This window comes from Crocodylus siamensis, chromosome 5 (assembly GCF_052110815.1).
Source record: "Crocodylus siamensis isolate JL-2025a chromosome 5, ASM5211081v1, whole genome shotgun sequence".
In the NCBI taxonomy this organism is placed as follows: domain Eukaryota; kingdom Metazoa; phylum Chordata; order Crocodylia; family Crocodylidae; genus Crocodylus; species Crocodylus siamensis.
In genome coordinates, this window is record NC_143399.1 from 100,163,001 (window position 1) to 100,185,082 (window position 22,082).

The window sequence follows — 22,082 nt, forward strand, 5'->3', positions numbered from 1 at the left end:
CTGGAATCTGTTGCTCAGGTTTGTTAAGTCTATACATATAGATATGTAATATGGTGGTTGTGAATTAATTTTCTATTAATATTCACATTAATATATTCTTATAACAAGATCATTCATCAGATACACAAAATGCCAGTGTTCAGTTTCTGAAAATCTTGTATCCACACTTCATTTAAGTAGGAAAAAAGCAGGATTTATTGTCGGTTATTATAGGTGGATCCTTGATCCTGTTGCCCTTCACAAGGCAGTTAGCTCTGCTATTAGTCCCACCAAATAAACTTTAGTCTTTAGCAACACAAACAGAAAAAAACAAAATCCTCTGTCCTCTCTGGACATTATGACAGAAGTACTTCCCACTCGGCTTCTCCCCAGCACAGCAGAATGGCTTCTCCTCCTTGCAAGCTGTTCCCTCAAAGGCTGTCCCTTCTCTTCTCTCCTGTGGATTTTAAGCTCCCGGTGGGACACTTTTTCATTAGCAAAATGTCCCACAGCTAAATGTCCTTAAGGAGGGGCTGGTGGCTCCTTCTTAAGGGAACAGACCACCCTATAACAGTTACCAACAGCCATACTTGTATTGTGTTTTAACTTTACAAGCAATTTATACATTTTGCATAGACATGTTAAAGATGGAGAAAGAAATGGAATCTCAAGGGTGGGGATAGGCATGTGAATGTGCGTGCTGATTTAAATCTTATATTTTAAGGAAGGAAGCTTTGCTTTGCCTGTTCTGTTTCATGGGAACAACATGCTTGGTGAATTAACACCATGGTGTTATGGAAGTGCTGAACAATGCATTTTGAAATGGACGGAACACAACACACACACTACAGTGTTCTTTCATTCTCTCCCTGCATCCCATTCTTTTTTACTTATTCATTTACTAAATAGTTGAAAGGACTCTTAATTGATTTTAGTGCTTGATCTGTATCATATTCTTATACAACACCCCATAAGAAAGCATACAAGAAAATGAAAAGCAGAAAAAAGTTAGAGCATCCAATGTCTCATTGCCAACTTGAATTATGAGTCATTTTCTTTAATAACCTCAGCCTTCAATGAAAGTTAATTTGGTTTTTCAAATCAAACATGTGCTGAACTTGTACATACTCTGAGGAAACCTTGGTGGATTGTCGTTGACATCGGTAAGTGTGATATTTACAGTTGTTGACCCTGATAGCCCTCCAACCTGCCCAGCCATATCTTTGGCTTGAATGACAACGGAATACCGCTCTCTGGCTTCCCTGTCCATATTATGCAAGGCAGTCCTGATAACTCCTGTGAAGTAAAGAAAAACAAGAGAAAGATCAGGATTAGATTTTCTAATGGCAACAAAAGGTAGACACCCGCAAACCTTCCCCTGTCAAAAGGTAGGATATAGCAAATGTTCTACTAATGAAAAGTCTACATACATCCAAGATAAACCATTTTTAATTTAATTTGTGATTTATAATCAACACTCTGCCAGTCTCTTGTGAGCAGACAACTGATAAAAAATGAGTTATATATTACAGTATGAAGAAATGTCAGAGTATTTCATTGTTTTGTAATATAATTATGGTAGCAATTGCTAGATAGTCAGTTTGCTTGAGGATATGTAGAAATTAAAATCACCCATAGTACAAGAAAATTTAATAATATATTAATAAATGATTAATCTATTTCATGTAATGTAAAAAGACCTCAAGGTACATCATCAGAAAAGACAATGTATTCTCATATATGATAATTACTTAAGTAGTAGTTTAATTGAAATTTTAATGAATGTGAATTATGCCCCATCAAAGAAACTCAAATTATGTATGGTATTTGAACAAAAATATATTTTTTCTTTTTCCCAGAAGTTTTCATGGGTAGTAGCTGAAACACTATTTAAAAACATGTACCTTCTTATTAAAAAAAAAAAATGTTCCATACGCGCATTCATAGTTTTAGGTGTGACTGTTAGCATTAGTATAAAAACGAATTTTTACTTTAGTGATGCTCTACCAGTCAACAAACTTGAAAGTGAAGGAGCTGAAAATCTTATTTAATTTTAAGTAAAATCAGTAGAAATGTTCTCCATATGCAAACACACACTGATGAAAACAGAGTTATACAAAAATCACTGCGGGAATAATCTGACCCATGGAACTATTATCACCAGTGTTGATATATTAGATAGAGAGAATCCAATTACTTTCTCTAATCCCAGTGTGTTGGGAAGTTTGGAGGTCAGATAAATCCCAAACAATATTACTTGAAAAGTGGGCCCATCTGATATAGAAGATAATAAAGCATGAAAAAAAATCCCCTAAGTCTCTTTCTAGAGCAGACTTCTTCCTCAAGTTTTAGAATTAAAAATGATCTGTAAAGGCATTGGAAGCATGCTGTTAAATGAAGAAAATGAAGTTACAGCTATCAAGACATTCTTAAAAATGCATGAAGGGCTACCCTTGTTAAATTAAAACTGTATGTAATGTTAGGAATAACTCAGCTATGATCTTTTAAACTTAATGACTGTTATAATGACTGGAGGAAAAAATAAACCTCAACAGGTGTAACTGTTGTTTCCTTGCACATTTAAATCATTTGATAGCCATGTACAAGGAATAAGCATTCTCCCCCTCAAAGAAATTTTCCGAACAGCATGGTTCCTGGAGTTTGTGTTTCCACAATTATCTAAAGTGAAAAAATATTTCCAGAAGTACCATTTTCTTTTTATTATATTTTAAACTTTGCCAAATTGTTTTTCAATAGTAAAAACAGGGAAACAATTTTGAAAGTATATACCTGAAATATACATTTCAGTGTATTCTGTCACATCCTTACTATCCTACTGAAAAACCAAAGAGCAGCTGCTTTAAACTCAGGGAACTAAATTGCATACTCTTTGTGAAGGCTGAACTGGTGCATGCCCACACATGCAGTGGGTTTCTATAGAGAAAATTCATCAGGATCGCATGGGAGGGAACTGCAATAAATATTTTAGAAAATAAATTAGCATTTGAAATAACTAATGTACATATAATTGTGGAGAAGTGTTCTTAAAAAAACAAAATTAAAATTTTGTGATTTTCAAATCAATTTTGATTTGCATTGAAGTTTGTTCTTAAGAGAAACATTAACATCCTGGCCACTGGAACCAAAGGGAAAGCTGTGCAATTCTACTTTATTTGTATGTTCATCAATTAAAGATATGCTTCTTAACTTGGATCATCACAAAATACTCAGAATATACCCTCAAGCCACAACTTACATATAAAAATTAGAATTAGACTGAGAAATTTTAAAGGAAAAACATATTTCATTTCAATATGTAGTTCCTTAGAAAGCAAAATGCTTGAAGAAATATAGTCAATGTTACTGGAATTTAACTCTAGAAGAAGGCTGGAAAAAAGTTTCTACAGTGTGAAAAAGCTTTTTTTAACACTTACCAATAGGAATGTTTGGGTTTTTCATACTGAAATTATTTTTCATTTGACCTTATTAGATTACATAAGATATGATAATAACCCCCTGCAAAAACTCAGCCAAGAGAGACTTTGTCATGAACAAAGCATATTTTTTGCTGTTCCTTCACTGAGAATTTAAAAAAAAAGTTCTTGTTCGAAGTAAAAACAAAGCAAATTTTGAAAACTTGAAACCCATGACCAGCTGAAATTTCTGTCTTATACAAAACCCTACTAATTATAATATGGAGAATATTAATATACTAAATGTTTAGTAATTTTTTTCCATTCAGAAAATGGTTTATATCTTGAAGAGTGGAAACAGAAGACATGTAAATAAAAGTATGTTAAAAATGTAGTTCAGCTCTAACCATTCCCACACCTTTCTACTTGCTCCCTACCTATGTTTTCTGTAAAATAAATAAATGGGTAAATAGTGGTAATCAAAAGCAACTGGAAACCAATTGCTACAACAAAAAATTGCTTTGTTTATCCCAGAACATTTGGATCAGGCCAGAACTGGCCCAATGGCTGCATTCACACAAGCATGCATGTGTGTTCTGCAGCACCTCAAAGGCATTCAAGGCACCACAAAACACACCTTGCATATGTGATTTGGTTCTCCACACTGCATATTAGATACCAGGATTTAAATTTAAAAAAACAAACAAAAAACCCTCAGAAAAAAAGCAGGACTGGGCACGTGGCGGCAGCATGTGCTACTGGAAACAGGAGCCTGGCCAGCCATAGCCATACTTCAACTGCTGGCCAGGCTCTGCATACCCGGATTGCCACTGTTAGAGACCTGGGAGTCCCCCAGGACTCCATGGAAGGCTGTTGGGGCAGCACAGATGCTCACCTCAGGGTCCCCTACTCCACCTAAAGCAGTTTTCTCCACATTAACCACATGTGCAAGGGCGTGCACCAGGGCAAAAAGCAGCAGCACAAATTTGTGCCACTTTTTTAGTTACAGCAACCACATGAGCCTGCGCGTGCAGATGCGGCCAATGAGAGTTATTAGTCATGCAGCAAAGCTGTAAACTCCTTTTCCTAGAGTATGCCACCAGTAAAGTTCACAATCAAAAACTCAGTATGCTATGTAGCTCAAGAATACTCCTTCAACTGTTTTGAGAGTTTGGTTCTAAAATCATATGTATATTCAAATGTATCTGAATTAATTAAAAACAAAACAAAACAAAGAGGGCTTTCGTGCTTACTGTTTTCTAGAATACATCTCAAGCTACTCTGACAATCATTCACTTTTGGACTGGGAATGGTCCCTGAGGATTCATCTGTATAGCTTTGGCAGTGCCCCTGACAGCACCATTAAGAAGTACATCCCACCCAACTGCTCCTGTTCTGTATACTCCAAGCCTAGAAATGGAGCACAGAGCCCTCATTTTCCCAAAGTCACTCTGACATTGTATTATACTGCCTCTCAGAAACATACCAGAGACAGATCTCAAAAGCAACATCAGTAATTCCCTCTGAAACTTTACTGCCTAGGATTGATACCTGAAAACAACCCTAGGCAAGATTCCAGTAAAGCTCATTCCCAGGAAGATATGTAAGGTAGAAAATGACATAAACCAAGACAAGTTTACACATCCTTAACAAAAAGGACTTATATCTGGGAATTGACTAAGGCTATTTATTTCTCCTTTACAACTACTCAGTTTGGCACATGAAATTAAAATATTCACAAGTGAAATGTTTAATTTTGTTATTAGAACATGAACATTCATCAGTAGACAATTTCTCAAGTACCATTAGGTCATACCACCCCAGTGTAATCATCTACATTTTTTTTAAAACCTGCAGTACTTTCTAGTGGTTTCTAATGTTGTTAGTCTGGTAACAGTAATAATCATTACACTTATTAAGATATATTTTAAATGTCCATTTAATGAACTGATTACATGAGAATTTCGACTAATTAGGGATGAAAAACAAGTGGTATAGGAAGTAGAGAAATATGATAATTTCATTAGTATTATTTTCAGATTGTGGTTGAAAGTTCTATTTCTGTCACTGTGTTGATTTAGGAGTATGTGGATAGGTTATTATTAGATTCACTTTATTATAACATTATTTTTCTTGAGTGTCTTGAGTACATTAAAATAAATTTCTAACTGAAAATACAAAAACTTGAAAGCACATAATCACGTGGCTTTCCTGCCTATTCCTTCCCTCCTCCACCCTGCAATTCAGGTAATTGCTAAGGAATTACAATAGAGCTCTAGATGTCCAAACATGACACACGCTTTAAACAAAAGCCACAAAATTAACCCCAAATCCATAGCTCCCCCAAATTTAAGAATGTTTAAAATAAAGGTGTTTTGTTATATTTTATTTCGTTCAGCCTAGATCAGTGGTCTCCAATCCTTTTATGGTAAAGATCACATTTTGGAAGTAAAGGGCAGCCCAGGAACTATGATCTTCCCCTGTGCCACTTCCTACACCCCACCCTGCCCCACTGGGACATGTGTCCCAGTGCTGGGCAGGCAAGAGGGCAAGGCTTAGCAGAAAGAAAATATAGAAATAACAGTATATAACACTATATAACAGTAGGCAGCAGGGGGAGCAGGTAGAGCCACAAGGAAGCTGGACTTTGGGTGGCTGCAGCAGGGGCACACACTCAGCCAACATCATAACCTAGACCCCCCATGCACCCAAGGGACTGCTCAAATTGTCTGCACCCCTGGTAGTCCCAAAGGTGCAGGGGGGACTCCTGCCACTGGGTGCAGCCTGGTGGGGGCCCCAGGGGCCCCTGTCCCCCCAGCCTGTGCTCAGGGTACAGCAGGCAGCCTGCAGCAGCAGCTGTCTCCATCCTGAGCACAGGTGGGGGGGCACGGGCCCCTGAGGCCACTGCCAGGCTGCACCCAGTGGTGGGAGCCCCCCCACATGCCTCTGGATGACCAGATCTTCCCAGACCCAGTTGGGCTGGGACCCAACTCCACTTGTGTCCCGCTGCTGCACTGAGCTGCACCCATCCAGCAGCTGGATGCACGTAGCCTCAGGACCACACATGGCTGGGTCTGCAAGTCTCTGTGGTTCAGTGGTGTGTGGCAGGAGGGGGGTTCCCCACTGCTGGGCACACTGCAGCAGAGGCCCTGGGGGGCCTGTGCTCCCCCCAACTGTGCTTTGGGTAGAGGTGCCTGCTGCTGCCTGCCTGCTGCACCTGGAGATAGGGGGAGGCATGGACCCCGAGGCATCCAGAGCACAGGTGGGTTGGGTCCCTGGCCCCCCCATTGGGCTACCCTTAGTGGTGGGAGCCCCTGCCTATGTGCCCCTAGCCGTTGGAGAGTCCCAGACTGGGCCAGTATGGTGTACGGCACCGTAGATGTGTTTGCGGCATCACACAGCACATGGCTGTGCTCATCTGGACGTGGGCAATGTTAGCATGAGAGAGAGAGACAGAGAGAATTTTTCTCCTCAGCAAGAGAAATTGATAAGACTTCTTGAATAAGTAGGCAACAACACTGAAAACTAAATTAGAATATAATATTCTGTTTGATTAAATCAAGTGGGGTTCCCTAGAGTAATGATGCTATAACAGTAAAGGAAGGGGAAAAAAATCAATCAACATTTGCCATCAATAACAAAAGCTGTGTCAGGAATCTTTGAGACTGGAAGCCTGAAACTATAAAAAAAATTTAAAAAGCACAGGTAGAAACCTCCCAAATTGATAACATCTATTAGCTTGAAGGAAGACTTTACTGATGGAGTGAAAAGACATAGCAGAAATAATTTCTTCTTATATTTGTGTGGATGCCAAATGTAATCACAATATCATTCAACATTTTCCTAATGCAAAGCAGAACCAAGTGAAATAAATATAGTACATGCTGCCATGCTACCTGCAGGTGATGAGACAGGAAAACCTAATCTGCCATATACAGTCACTGTAAATTGTGAAACTGTCTATTACAGAACTACCATAGCAACAGACCACCCAAGCTGGGCAGCATACTGTCATTCTTTCTATTGCCCATAGTTAAAGCAGCTATATAATGGATGCTAGCTTTGTCAGTTCTGCTTCAGTTGTTTTTTACTCCCAGTTTTTTTAAAAACATTCCTTTTTCCTCTCAGACCTCTGTAGGCTGGCTGAATCAGCAGGATCCTATTACCTGTGGTGTTTTACTATTGAAGCACTGTAGCTTTCCCAATGCCTGCAAATTGCTGTCTGACTGCAGCTTCCCAATCACTCTGATATGGAGGGGTTTTCATCTGGGTCTAGTGGTTGTAGATTACAAGTTCACAGTACTGTGACTGTACTCACTCCTGTAAATATTACACTTTAACTTTGGCTCACTGACCTGTGTTGAACTCATCAACTAATTTAGCAACCAAACAACACATATACTCCACATCAATTGTTAAATAAGCTGCAAAGCTCTAACACTTTAAAAATACTTTTTTAAAGGTGACAGATTGCACAAGGTGCTAATGTCTAGAACTTTAGCTTTGTAAGCAGCAGTCAAGGAATCTCTACTGGTTTACTCTCTGAGGGGCACAAGAATATATTATGGCACACTGGGCATGTCTACATGTGCATTTAATGTTCACAAATCAGCAGAGTTTATTACTCCAGAGTTTTTGGCTCATAGGGATGCTGGTTGAATGTGGGCCCAGGAGCAAATAATTTCAAAGCAATTAGCTCCAGAGTTTATTCATGCTCAGCACACTGAGCCCAGTCAGAGCAGCCTGCAGGCAGCCCACACACTGAAGCACCCTTGTGCCCCAGCCAGCTGGGTCAGCACCTACATATGCACTGGTGTGCATGAAAAAACTTCAGAGGAGGGTAGTACTTGTAAATACCCACTCCAGGTATGTTAGTTTTGTTTGCGCCAATAGTCAGCTCTCCAGTAAATGTCTTGTGTAGATGTGCCCACCACAGATAAAAAAAATGAGGGAAAAGCTGTTCATTTAAATATTTTACCCTATCTTTATAAATAACGGAGATTTGAATTGGGTCAGATAAAATAAACACTGTGTTGGAGTATGAGTAACAGCAAGGAATATAAACTGACTTTCAGGAATGCAAGAGGGTTAAGTGCTTTCATGGTGCTAATCTCAAAGTGACACAGGAAGAGTCAACACTCTGTGGGTGCAGTGAGTTCTACACAGTAACTATATTAAAGTGCTTTCCAGCACAAAAGACCCCACCTTCATAGCTATTTAACCGAGAAAAGTTAGCACTGAATTGGAAGTTAAGAAACATGATCTCTAACAAGTAAATACTGTACCAGAGTTTCTTAGAGTTCTCACAGTGTCTGAATGCCCTTTGACAGATAGTGTCCATCTAAAATCAGGCAACAGTATCACTAGTGGCCAGTAGTCAGTACTGGTGGCCAGTAGTGGTGGCTAATTTTTTCAAAGAGATGGAAGGATTAATGTCCTCTTCATAAACACAACATTGTTAGAGGTATCATTTTTGGCTTCTATTTAAAATATTTCTTCATTTCCTCTAAAACACAGGAAATCTATTCTGGGAGAGGAAGTATATTTGAACTCATGGGGCATTTGTACATGACATGGGGGTTTAAATTGAAGCAGTGTTTTTTTTTTTTAACATCACTTCAATTTAGGGTGAAGTAAACCCACGTGTCATGTATACCCATGTCCTTACCTGCCTATCCATGGTGGGGAGGGGAGAACAAGCTGCTGGTGGGCCAAGCAGTCCCTAACCTGGGGGGGGTAAAAAAGGGAGGGGGAAGGCTGGTGCGGGGGGAGGGGGAGGGCTGGGGCTTCCCTCTGTGGCAGTGGTGCCACCCCGCCCCTGCCCCAGGAAGCACCCTCTTGCAGGCACCCGGCTTAGGCAATCCCAGGGGGCATCACAGCTGTGGAGGGAAGCGCAGGCAGGCTCCTCGGGGAAAAGAAATAAAGACCAAGCTTGCCGCTTTATTTTTTTTTTCCTTCCATGCAGCCTGCCTTCCTGGGCTGCTGCTGGGCTGCGTGCATAGCTCCTGAGCTGCACAGAGCCCAGTGATTCCCTCTGTGGCTGTAAGGTAGCAAATTAAAATTCTTTGGAGGTGTTTTTGTTTGCTGCACCCGAAAATCATTTGAAGTGCATTACACCAACAAATTTGCTACAGTGGCTGGAATTAACGTGTAATACACTGCCAAATTTGCAAACTCATACAAACAGCAACACCATTAACGCAGTGCAAAAGGGCATTTAACCGCTTTAATGTGTTGTCTACAAATGCTCATGTTTACCAATGGTCCTTACCTTCAGCAGAAGTACTGAGGCCCTTGAGTGTAACTTTATATCTTAACCTAATTTTTCTGCAATTAAATTATATTTTCGTAAAAAGATAAAGTTCTTCAAGGCCTCAAATCCTTAAATGTTGAATTCTTCATCTCACAGATTCATAGTTTGTTAAAGCCCAAATGGAGCTATCAGATCATCAAAGACCACTTCATTTCACCAGGGATTGACCCCAGGGTGTCTGCCTAAAGCATATCTTGGAGAAATGCATCTTGTCTTCTAGGAGATCAAGAGGTAGATAACTCATCTCTTCCCCCAGTACTTTGTCCCAGTGGTTGATCAGCCTATTAAAAATCAATGCCATGTTTCCAGTTTCCATTAGTGTAGCTTTGGCTTCTAGGTGTTAGTTCTTCACTAAACTTATGAGCTCCTTATATCCTTACCTTGTTTCACCATGAAGGAATCTATACATTGTGAAAGTCACCTCTCAGCCTTTTTTCAATAACTTAAGTAGACTGAACTTTTTAAGTTTATGACTATATTTCTTATTTCTTACATTACTTAAATAACTTTGATGGTGCTCTCTTGAACCAGTTCATTTTTCAACATCCTTTAAAAAATGCGGACTGATTCTTATCCATGTATTAGGCATTTAAGTGGACCAAATGGTGATGCCAAAGGGGATCCTATTCCACCCAGCTCAAAATCCTGGAGAAACAAGTTAATAAGGCAAGTGGGTGGGTTCTTCTCCTTGCTGTTTTTCTGTGCCTCAGTCTTAAGGGTCAGATGATGATTTGTTACAAAAGTACATGCATTAATAGATTTTCAAATACAGGAATAGGGTAAAATAGAACTGCCTAAGTCCACTTAGACAACCAATAGGTGGAATGGAATCTGGCCCCAGAACTTTGTGTAGCTTTCCAGTATCAGCTTCATCAGTGATATTTACAGGGATAAAATCTCTTGAACTACTCTCCTGTTTATATACATCCAAGGATCAAATCAGCCCTTTTTGTACCGGAAGCTCATATTAAGTTGATTGATCTCTATGCCTCAGATGCACTGTTCCCTTCTGGGGTAATACTTTCAATTCCTTGTTCATAGTTATGTGACTTTGCCTGTGGCTATATTAAAACACATTTTGGTTTTTTAGGCCCACGTTTTCAAAGAATCTAGATCACTCTACATACCTTTCTTTAAATTTTTGTGTCATCCAAAAATTTTAATCAGGAACAGTTTTATATTTACTTCCAAGTCTTTAATGAAAAAACTGAATATCATTTGGCTTCATAATGATTCCTGTGGAACCCAATTAAAAACATTCCCATTTAAGCATGACTCTCCACTGATGACTGTGTTTTGAGATCTGTCCATTAGTTAGTGCTTAGTCCTTTCAACATGTGACTTGTTGCTATTGTTTAGTGATTTTTATCAATCCAAATGGCAAGTAGAAATGCCTTATAGAAGTTTATTACATCCATGCAGTTACCTCAATCAACTTAATTTGTAATCTCATCAAAAAATGAAATCAGATTTGTTTGACAAGACCTACTTTTTATACAACTGGGTTGAGTGGCATTAATTATATTCCTGTCTTATAATTCTTTACCTACTGAATTCCTGTCAGCTTTTCCATTACTTTGCCTCAGATTGATATCAGTCTGACTAGCCTATACTTACTTGGGTCATTCAGCTCTTTTCAATATTGGTACAACATTGACACACTTCAGTCTTGTAATATAAAGTGAATACTAGTAAGTTAGAGATCATCTTAGACAGTTCTCTAAGGATACTTTATTCCAAGTTAGACCAGCTGGCTTATTTAAAAATCTTTATATCAAGAATAAGTAAAGTGTTATTGGTCTTGGTTACTAATAAACCTGAAAGCTATTCACCATCCTCATGTGACAGAAGTACATCATACACTTCCTTTCAAATATGAAATAGAAATATTTTTGATCACTTTGACCTCTTTTGTATTGTTATTAAATTATTACCATCACCATTAAATAATGAGCCTATATTACTACCAGGATTCCTTCTGTACTTACTGTACTGAAAACAAATCTCCTTCATATTTTCCTTAGCTCTGACAGCCACAACATTTTGCCTGATGTATTTAGATTCCCTTACCTATTTTCTTCCTCTTGACTTCTAACTTCTATTGATTTTATTTCCCTTTTTATTCATTATTATGTATTATTTTTTGTAATCTAATTGCTGATTTTATTTCTCCACTTCATTATTCCATAATACCCTTAAAAGCTCCAAATTGCACACAGATACAAAACTGTGACTTCTCCAATAACTAAACATTCCTTTCCAGAACATTCCAAACAACTTTTTCAAATTGGTTATGGGCCTAAACAATTACGTAAATGCTTCACTGATATTTTTCCTTCTAACTGGGTGTGCCTACACATGTATTTGATCTGGGGTCAGTTTATATGTGAAATAACTATTCACTAGTAAACACTCCTGGCCACGTGTCTACACATGCATAGATGTGGGAGCAGATTTGCTGTTCCCAATAGCAAACTGCTGCCATTTTCTGTGGCCCTGCAATGGTCCCCTGCTGCCACCAAGGGGAGCATAGAGCTTACCCTGGTTGCTAGCCCAGGGTCTTGCAGGGACCACAAGGCCAAGAGACACCTGTCTCTTGGCCAGGACTGGAACATTGCTCCCTGCCCCCAGGGGGTGCCTGCTGCCAGGTCTGGGACAATGTCCCCCTGCTGCAGCAGTAGGGAGCTCCCAGCCCCAGCTCCCTGATCAGGGCAGGAGACTCAGAAAGAGCTGTAGGGGACAGGTCCCAGCCCCCTGCCCCAATCTGCCCCACACTTGCAGCTCTTTCCAAGCCTTATGCCTTGATCACCTGATCAGGGTGCAGGGCTGGTTTCTGGCCCTGATCAGGACAGTTCCTAGCCTCCACTCTGCAATTGCAGGATAGAGGCTGAAGAGCCTGCTCCCTGCTCAGCTCTGTGAACATGAAGCTGGGTGGGGAACAGGTTGGAGAGCTTCTTCCCTGCTCAGCTCCACAGGCACAGAGCTGGGTGTGGAACAGGCTCCCAGGCCCCCACAAGAAGGAAGCTCCAAGCACCAGCTCCATGACCATGGGGCCGGCACTGGGAGATCCTAATTTCCCAGCCCAAGCTCCACAGTTGTAGGATCTCCCAGCCCCCTGCTCCCTGCTCATGATGGCAAAGCAGGGGCTGGGAGATAATAATCATGATTTCGGAATGGTGGGTTTGGAGCTTCCTGCTGCTGGGGCAGAGGGACATAGTCCCGCCTGTGCGCTAGTGATAGAACCTGCCCCAGCAGCAGGCTTCTCCCAGGGATAGGGAGTAATCCTGGGCAGGCACCTACATATGCGTTACTGTGCAGTAACTACTCACAAATAAATCTTCTACTTGCATTAGCAAGGTTTACTGAGCAGTAAGCATGTGCACATGTACATGCACATGCTTACTGTGCAGCAAACTACACTACTTTGCAGTAAGGTGTCTAGTGTAGATGCACCCACTGGGTCTTTTTATTGATTACACTTCTTTTCAGAATTTCTATATCAAATTGTTCTGTCCTTATGAAAAAATACAGGATGTTAAGTAGTTATCAATAATTTCCCAGGGATCTGGCAACAGCAAAATGTAGCTAAACAATCTCTATGACAAATCCCCTATTTAAGGGGATCAGCAGGCACTGGGGAAGTCCCTGTTCCCCCGAGCACTGCCAGGAGTGACCAGGAATAATGGTCACAAGCTGGTAGAGGGTAGATTTAAGTTAGATATCAGGAGGTGCTACTTCATGGTCAGGGCGGCTAGGATCTGGAACCAACTTCCAAGAGAAGTGGTGCTGGCCCCTGCCCTGGGGGTCTTTAAGAGGAGGTTAGATGAACACCTTTGCTGGGGTTGTTTGACCCCAGTAATCTTTCCTGCCATGGCAGGGGGTCGGACTAGATGATCTACTCAGGTCCCTTCCGACCCTAGAAACTATGAAACTATAAACTGCTTTTAAGACCTCTTAAACTTGCTTTTCCATTATTTTTGTTTAAATTTATTTCTTGAGATGGAGTAGAATCCTTCCAAATTGACTGGATAAAATGTAATATTGTTTCTATCATTGGTATGCTATATAATGTTCAACTTCGTGAATACATGCGAATGATGAGTGCCTGACTCCATCTAGAACTGAGGCAACTTCAGTACTCCTGACAGGTCTTTCTAGGTTTGTCGCTTCTGTAACATGGTATGCTCAAGGCTATCACCAAAGAGCATGGCCCAACCCATGCATCATCTTTTGCTCGTTCATGCCTGCCCTAAATATGTGGCACCCCACTTTTAAACAAGTCAGAGATCTTTAGAGTGAAATGGAGGACCATTCTAGAGTAGATTCACCACTTAATTTCCAGATTTCCACAACAAAGTGGGCAGGGCTGTGAGAGAACAGCAAGGGAACATACATGTAGATATATACACTGTCCTGATATGGTTGTACAATATTAATTTTCTTCCCAGTCTCTCCCTTGCTCTAAGAAATCTCATTCAATCAATGTATTAAATGACATGGAAACTGACCAAGAAGCAGTTGAAATCAGGCCACAGCTGATATATTTTTTGACTTCATTAATTTCCTTACAGTGGTAGAAGATGAGGATAGAATTTCAGGCTTACTTTCACATTTCCTGTCTATGTATTATATTAGACTTTTATACCTCTAAAAATGTAACTTTTTGCCTTTAGTAATTATGTGGTTATATATCTAAATAACTGAAGATAATTAATGTGGCTGGCTGCTCTGTAGTATAAAATTGTACTTTAACTGCTAAGTGATACCTTGATAACAGGGACAAGATGAGACAATGATTATATGCATCCAAAAGGAGCAATCATACTTTTCATATTAGGGAAAAACACACTGAAAACTCCCTTTCAATGAAATTTCATTTACTGACCTGCTTATATTTCAGCTGATACACAAGCTTCAGACATATAATTTCAGATATCTGCCAGGGAAAAACTGAGCTTTAGCAATAGGTCAAGAGTTCAGATGATTAGTTTCCCTTTCCACTTAAGCACTGAATCATATGAGCTCAGTCATGTAACAATCTCAGTGCCTCATTTGCATGTCCCTAAAAAGCTTTAATAATACTAAGCAACCTCATGATAGTAGTGCGAAATTTGAAATAAGCTTTGTAAATAATTTAGGAACCTATGTTGCAAAGTCTGTAAATGTGACTGTAACTTTAAAGCACAAGTAATGCAAATTAAGTTGATTTCAAGGTTTAAAACTTTCTGTTAATAGAGCGGCTTATGTATGTGAAGTTACAAAAATGGTAAGCATTTTGTTTAATCAGGGCTTTCAAAATCTTTGGATGAAAAACCTCAGGGATATGTAAACCATTATCATGGATTAAAAAAAGGAGGAATGTGCTCTGCAACAAATTTACTCATTTTGAATGTTTAATATTTTTGACTGAACAGTGATCTGCCTCCACTATAGCAAAAAGTATTCTGCAACATCCACTGTACTTCAAAAGAAGACCAAGAGAACAAATGCATTATTCTGGGGTGGTGAACCAACAACATGCATACCAGAAGTGGTACAGGCAGCTTGGGTGTGTGTGGCATGTGGCACATGGGGGAGGTGACAGGGAGCAGAAATCAGAGCAGCAGAACTGATTTGTGACACATTAGCTAAAAAGGTTCGTCTCCACTACATTTGATGACTGCATTCTTGGTAAATGAAAGATTGAACAGGTAACCAACATAATACAATAAACAAAGCTGTTTTAGTGTTAAAGTTAAATGCACACAGTGCACAGACAGAAGATGTTGCTACTATATATATAAAATTCATGTATATAAATAAAATTAATTTAATGAAATACTTCTATCAAGAAGCTTGTGATAATAGCGTTTACAAATGCTACTCTGTTTCCTGGATCCCAACCCCCGCAAAATCTTTGTCCTTTAGGTGACATAATAGGTAGCTATTGACTTCTGTTGAATTTCAATCAGAATTTATAGACTGGGAGTTAAATATTGATTGGGTTGAAGATGAAATAAATCTGAACCTGAAGGTACAATAAATCTGTCAACTGAAAACAGATGTCTATTGTTTCATTGTTATATGTGCAATATTCCTATAAAACAGTATCACATCAACATGTTTAAAAACAATATCCAATATTTTGGGACATAAGTTCCATAATAAGTCCTGTCCCTTTGACTAAAAAAAAGCATAAAGAAAAAAAAATGAAGTAACATATATTGACACAGCTGCATAAATCCATTTTTCTTTTGAATTGAATGGATGTTATATTGTACGATGGTCTGCTCCTGCCTGAAAACATGAAGCATAAACCTTATCTCTACTGAAATCTTGGCTTGTATGCAACCGAAAATTATTTTGGATTGAAGTAAACTAGGTGTATTTATGATGTGTTGCCCAGCTTCTATTAGACTAACATGTGACCACCCTAGGCTAGGCTACATGTTAGCCCTCCCTTTCGCCCACCCCCTATCTGGATCAGGTTTGCCCCTCCCTTTCACCCACCGCCTATCTGGATCAGGTTTGCCATCCCCCACCAACCTGAGTTAATCAATTGAGTCCCTGCCCCCAGCCCTGGATAGGCTCATTGTCCCCCCCTCCCTCCCACTCCCTAATCAGGCCTACCAACTAGGGCTGTGTGAAATTTCTCCGAGTATTTAATTTCAAAGCTCTTTTGATGTGTTTTGAGCTTGAAACATTGAAATTGAAAAAAAACAAAAAGCTTCAAAACATCTTTGAAACAAAATGAGGACACTTGAAACATTTTGAAAGTTCTGAAATGTTTTGAGTTTTGAAGCAGTGGGAGACAGGGGACAGCCAGGGCTGCACTCTGCCTCCCACTTCCAGGCTGAGCTCCATGGGGCTGCAGAGCTGCTCAGAGTTCAGCCCAGCAGTGGTGGGCAGGGAAAGCCGTGGCTGTGCTCTAAGCAGCTCTGCAGCCCCATGGAGCTCAGCCCAGGAGACTTCTGCTGCTGCCTGGGGCCAGCAGCAGCATCAGTCTTCCTTGGCGCTGGCCTCTGACTGTGCCCAGTGCCAATCCCAGGTGGCAGTGGCAAATCTGGGGGCCCGCACCCTCAGGAGGAGTCCGGCACAGCCCCAAAGCCTTCCTGAAGGTGCATTTGAAGTTTGAGATGTAGTTTCCAAGAAACTTATCTCCTTAACACTTGGCAGGTTACATTCCCTCAGAAGGGGCTATCATCCCTGCAATTTTCATCTAAATCAGCCACGAAATGACAAAGTTTCAGGCATTTTCATGATTCCCCAGTATAGCCTATGAGCAAAATGTTGAAACACGTCAAAACAGTGAAACAGTTTTGACAAAATGATATGGGACAGTGCATCAAAATGAAAAAAAACATTGAAATGAAACTCTGTCCCTTTGAAATGGTGAAACAGGCATCAAAATGAAATGATGGTGTTTTGCACAGCCCTACTGCCAACCCTGCCCCCCAGAAACATCCCAGATCCTGCTCACCATCTCCATCCCTTCTCCTCTCCCTATGTGCCCTGACTTATTTGTGGCTGCAAGTGCTTTTTTGGGGAGCAAACAGGGAATGGGAAACTGGCTGCTCAGCTACTGCCACCGCTGCTTTTGCCATTTCTGCTGTTGCTGTCTGGGCTGGGCTTAGCCCAGAGAGTAGTTGGAGCTCAACAGCAGCAGGGGCAGTGGTTGGGTGAGTGGGTTTCCCTTCCTTGCCTGCTCCTCCAAGACATCACCAACAGCAGCAAGTAAGCTACGGAACCCAGGATGGTTGGGGATGGTGGCAGTTCCCTCCAGCTCTTGGGGTTCCCCCCTGACCTCTCAAGCTCTCATGGTTCAACCATGCCCCAGGGGTGCAGAAGTAGGGGGGCGGACTTTGAGCCATGGGGGAAGCCCTAGGGATGGTGGTGGGAACAGAAGGGAGCCCAGAGGGGCGAGGGGTTGGGGAAGTTTAGAATGGGAAGAGAGGAGAGAAGAGGAGGTGGATTCTTACTTTCATTCCTTAAGGCCACTGCTCGCCTGAACACGTGACTGATCCAAACTCTAGATAACACTAATTACCACTTTGAGGAGCCTAGGTGCACTGTGTATAACAAGGCCCTAACTAAAGGATGTAAAACTCATCCCACCCATGGGCAAGATCCAGACTGTAGTGCTCCACATGGTCTGGATCTAAGCATGACAGAGTGGCAGGGCTGGATATTAATGCAGCCATCGCTCACCACCTCTCCCCTGCTGCTGATACATGAGATTTGTGCCCCAGATTTGTGGATGGGGCTCCCACTTGCCCCATCCACAAATTCCCAAGTCACATGACATGGCTCCACGGGCTGGATCAAGCCCACAAGACAAGAGTTTAACACCTCCATCTAACTCATTTGTAAAGTAACTCTCTGGCCTAGACTTCAAATGAACCTTACTAGGTGCATCTACATGTGCTCTTTACTATGGAGCTCACTAATTAGCTCTACAGTAAAGCATCACCATCGACATGTGCACCTATATTAGGGCAAAGTAAATTAATTAACCCTGCTGTAGGATAGTTCTATCCAGAACAAGTACTATACTATAGTGGAATAGTTACATGTCCCAAAATGCTTGTGTAGATGGTGACTGGCTCTGGCTGGGGTATGAGGGTCCTACAGGGTGGGAGCTGCCTCCGAGCTAGCCCTGCACTGTAGCACCTCGTGCCCCAGCCAGCCTCCATATAGGACATTGAGCTGGGGCAGAGCAGCCCTGGGCTAGCTGGCTGACTCCCTGGGTCACATCCAGTCCAGGGCTGCTCTGCCCTGCTCAGCATGCTGCCGTACAAGGCACATGTGTGAATGCTGCACCTGTAAGAAACAAACTCCGGTGTAATTTTGCACTGGAGTTTATTGCTACATGCTAATTGGATGTGTAGATACACCCACTTAATGGAATTATGGAATTGTATTATTTCCATTTGTTCCCTCTCTGTATCCCTTTCGGGTACATGCTTTGAAGCACTTGTTCACAAATTCAAATAGTTGCCCTGAACTTTGGGCTAATACTAAGAGCACTTAAACACCTAAACCCAAAATCTTCCAGTGCTCCTGGTAATTGTAGTTTGGATGCCTTATACCTGCAGTCTTTGTGTCTTGATGCATCTCCCATCTTCCACTATAGTGATGGGGCTTTTATACTGCACCATAAACAAACTGAAAAAAATTAGACTGGGTGCATCATGAGAGATATAGTCCAGGCAGGCACACCATACAACAGAGGAAAGCAAAACTTGTGGGACTCAGGATTCATCTTTGATTGGGCACTGCAACTAGACTAGTAGTTAATGTACGACAAACCCAAGATAAAAGGTTTCACTTCTGTTTGCCAAATCAAATTGCTTAGATTCAGGATTTTGTATACATCAAGGATATTTAAGATAAAATATTTTGTTTTGTGTTTACTAAAGGGAAATATGGAAAAATACGTAAAAGGACAACACTGAAATTTATCTACAGGACATGTCATCACAGAAACCATTTTAAAAAAAATAGATATATATTTCCATGGAATATTCTTGATGAAGTCTAATGAAGCTTTTCATTGGTTCATGTGATCTTTTCCAAAATTTCTCTTGACTTTTTCATGTCAAAACAAGTTAGCAACAAAGGCAAGTTGGAATTTATATTGCCTGGTTTTCAGTCCTATCCTAATCCATTAAAGCTTACTTTGTCTAATAAGAAACAATTTTATTTGAAAAATATTTCTTTCCTGACTAAATATTATATCAAAGAATAAAATGCTACCAATGGGAGGAGGTTTCTATATCATTAAGCCATGTGATCTAGTGGTAGATTTGTGCCTAGCTATATTTTTAACATGACATATACTTGCATATCAGCTGTCTTTTCAATCCTTATAAAAATTCTACGTGAATTTAGTCACATCTTTCTAATTTGAGAAATACTGAAGTGGTATTTTCCTAATATTATAGTGGTATTTTCCTAATATTATTTAGTATGTGCAATGCAAAGCATCACCGGTATTTTATAAATAACTTTAACGACATATATAAAAATACCAACAAAAACACAACCAGACAATTTGTTTATAATCAACCCAAGTAAGAATTGTATTTTTAAAATTCAATACAAAGTCCACAATTTTGACTGCTGCAATTCTATTGACATATTACTAAAATGATTTTGGACCTTTACTATAAATAGAACAACTTCCAGGAGAAAATATTATTTGTTAAGTAAATGTGAACAGAAAAAATGGGAGGGCATATAAAGCAGTTTAAAAATAAAGCAGAATAACCGATCTTAAGACACTGCCAACACTAGTATGCAAGACAGTTTACAATAACAGAAGAAAGTTTTAGGGCCAGATCCTCAGTTGGTGTAAATCTCACTCAACAGATAATGTATAAAACAATTCACGATGTTAAATGAATACAGAGGGCAAAACTCCTATCTTGGCAACCACATTATGTTTTATCACTTCACTTAAAGTAAACTGCATATAAATCAGTCTTTAGAAATCTAGCCAATATATCACTTTGGATGGCTTTGGCCATTCAGTAAAGATAGTGAAATATTCATTTTTTTATGATTACATTCCCTAATCTTGGAAGAAATAATTAATTTCTGTAGTAAAATAGAATATTTTCAGTTCAGATGAACTGGAGAGATTGAATTCCTAATACAAGTAAAAACAAGAAATAATACACTCCGTAAAGCAGTTCCATCTCTCATACACACACACACACACACACACACACACACACACACACTTTCGCCATGAAACATGCATCTAAACTCCAAGGGTCACAGACAACAGAAATATCTTCCATATTACAAAATGACAGAAGACACACCTTGGTTAAGGTTAGCCAAGTCTGTATTATAAAGAACAGTATCTATTCTCTCCCACTCCCCAAAATTCACCATTATGTAAAAATACTAGCTTCAGCTATGGTATAGTGTGGGGCCTGAAAAACAGCTAGTCTGTCATGTCTGAAATGAACTAATGGTCCTTGTTTTAATTTATGACATCTCAAACAGACATATTCCTTAGATGACAATTTTTTTCATTGCTACTTCACAGCAAGAATAGAAAGGAGAAAAATGAAACACTCCTGGACTAATTCATCTGTGATGTAGTGTAAAGAACCATGGGCTGTTTACCTAGACTTTAATTTGTAATTCCAAATAGTGAAACTGGTTGATTCCAATAAACTTATAATTGGCTGACACACAATTGCTGGAGCTCTACACTTCCTTTAAGCATGAACAAAACAAAAGATGCCAGTAAGTAATACACAGTAGAATGGTGAACCACTAAGCTAATTGGGACTGACCTCTGCACAGTCATGAAAACATGTTGTTGTTTGGTAACCGTATAATATAACTAACATATTTATTTGCACACCACATGCACCTTTTCTGTAAAAGCTAGCCATCCCAAATTAGGGTGTGTATTTAAAGCAAAGAAGCAGATTTCTGTGCTGGGAAGGAGGTATGGGAACATTGGAAAGGTGCCTGAGGGCTACGTTCTCTTTCCATTCACGTGCAGGAGGGAGGAAACTCCTCTCTCCAACATCACTTGTATTACTCCCTTGCTGCTCCGTCAAAAGCTAGAGGTTTAACTGTGCTACAACTGCTGCTGAATTGGCAGCAGCTTTTTGCCAAAGAAAGAAAGAAAGAAAGAAACTGCAGAAACAACATGCACAACAGATGTATGATTGGATTTATTGCCATGTGGTTCTTCAGCATCCTGCTCTCTCTTCCTTACCAGAACTGACCTTAAACTTTAAACAGACTGCTACTGAGCATGTCTACATGTGCCGCTATGGTGCTATTGTTACTATTCCCTAAGGGTAGAGCCATATGCAACTTCTGAAGTATATCAAAGTGCAGCTGCCCTTTAATAGACTTAAAACATGGAGTGTTTCATCTACAAACAGACATACATCCCCTAGCATGGCCCTCAGCTGGAGTGCTTTCATTATTGGGAGCGGCAAGAGCAAGGAGAGGGAAGTGAATTGTCAATATGGTTTTGCACCCCTAATGCAAAAAGAGAGCACATTCCATAAAGTCCCCACCTGTGCTTTGTAGAGTCTGCACATGTAACCTGAAGTGCTCCATTTCAAAAGCTTGTTTCCTTCAGGGTCAGTTTTGTAGTGCCTCTGCCACTTCTGGAGCACTTCAAAGGGCATGTATGGCTCACTCTTCAAAGTGCTGCAAATGTTACACCTGTGCACCTAAATCTGCTCATTACCCTGGAGGTTGCTTTTGAGGACATCTGATTAGTAATCCACGATTCAAAATCTTGTAGGTGGTCTGTAACTAAAAGAAGCTTTCTGCTGTCTTACTAGACAAGCCTCTCTATAGCATATTAGCACAAATGCAAGAATCCTGTTTAGTTCTGAGTATATGAGTCACAC

General features: G+C 40.2%; 1 protein-coding gene across 2 annotated transcripts in view; it reads right to left on the reverse strand.

Annotated features, from left to right (window-relative positions):
• Positions 1–22,082, reverse strand: part of CDH18 (cadherin 18) — a 1,127,064-nt gene that overhangs the window by 105,648 nt on the left and 999,334 nt on the right. For both annotated transcript variants that reach the window (XM_090049911.1, XM_090049912.1), the window contains one exon: positions 1,108–1,275. In XM_090049911.1, coding sequence (XP_089906037.1) covers positions 1,108–1,275 — 168 coding nt within the window. The remainder of the gene's footprint in view (positions 1–1,107; positions 1,276–22,082) is intronic.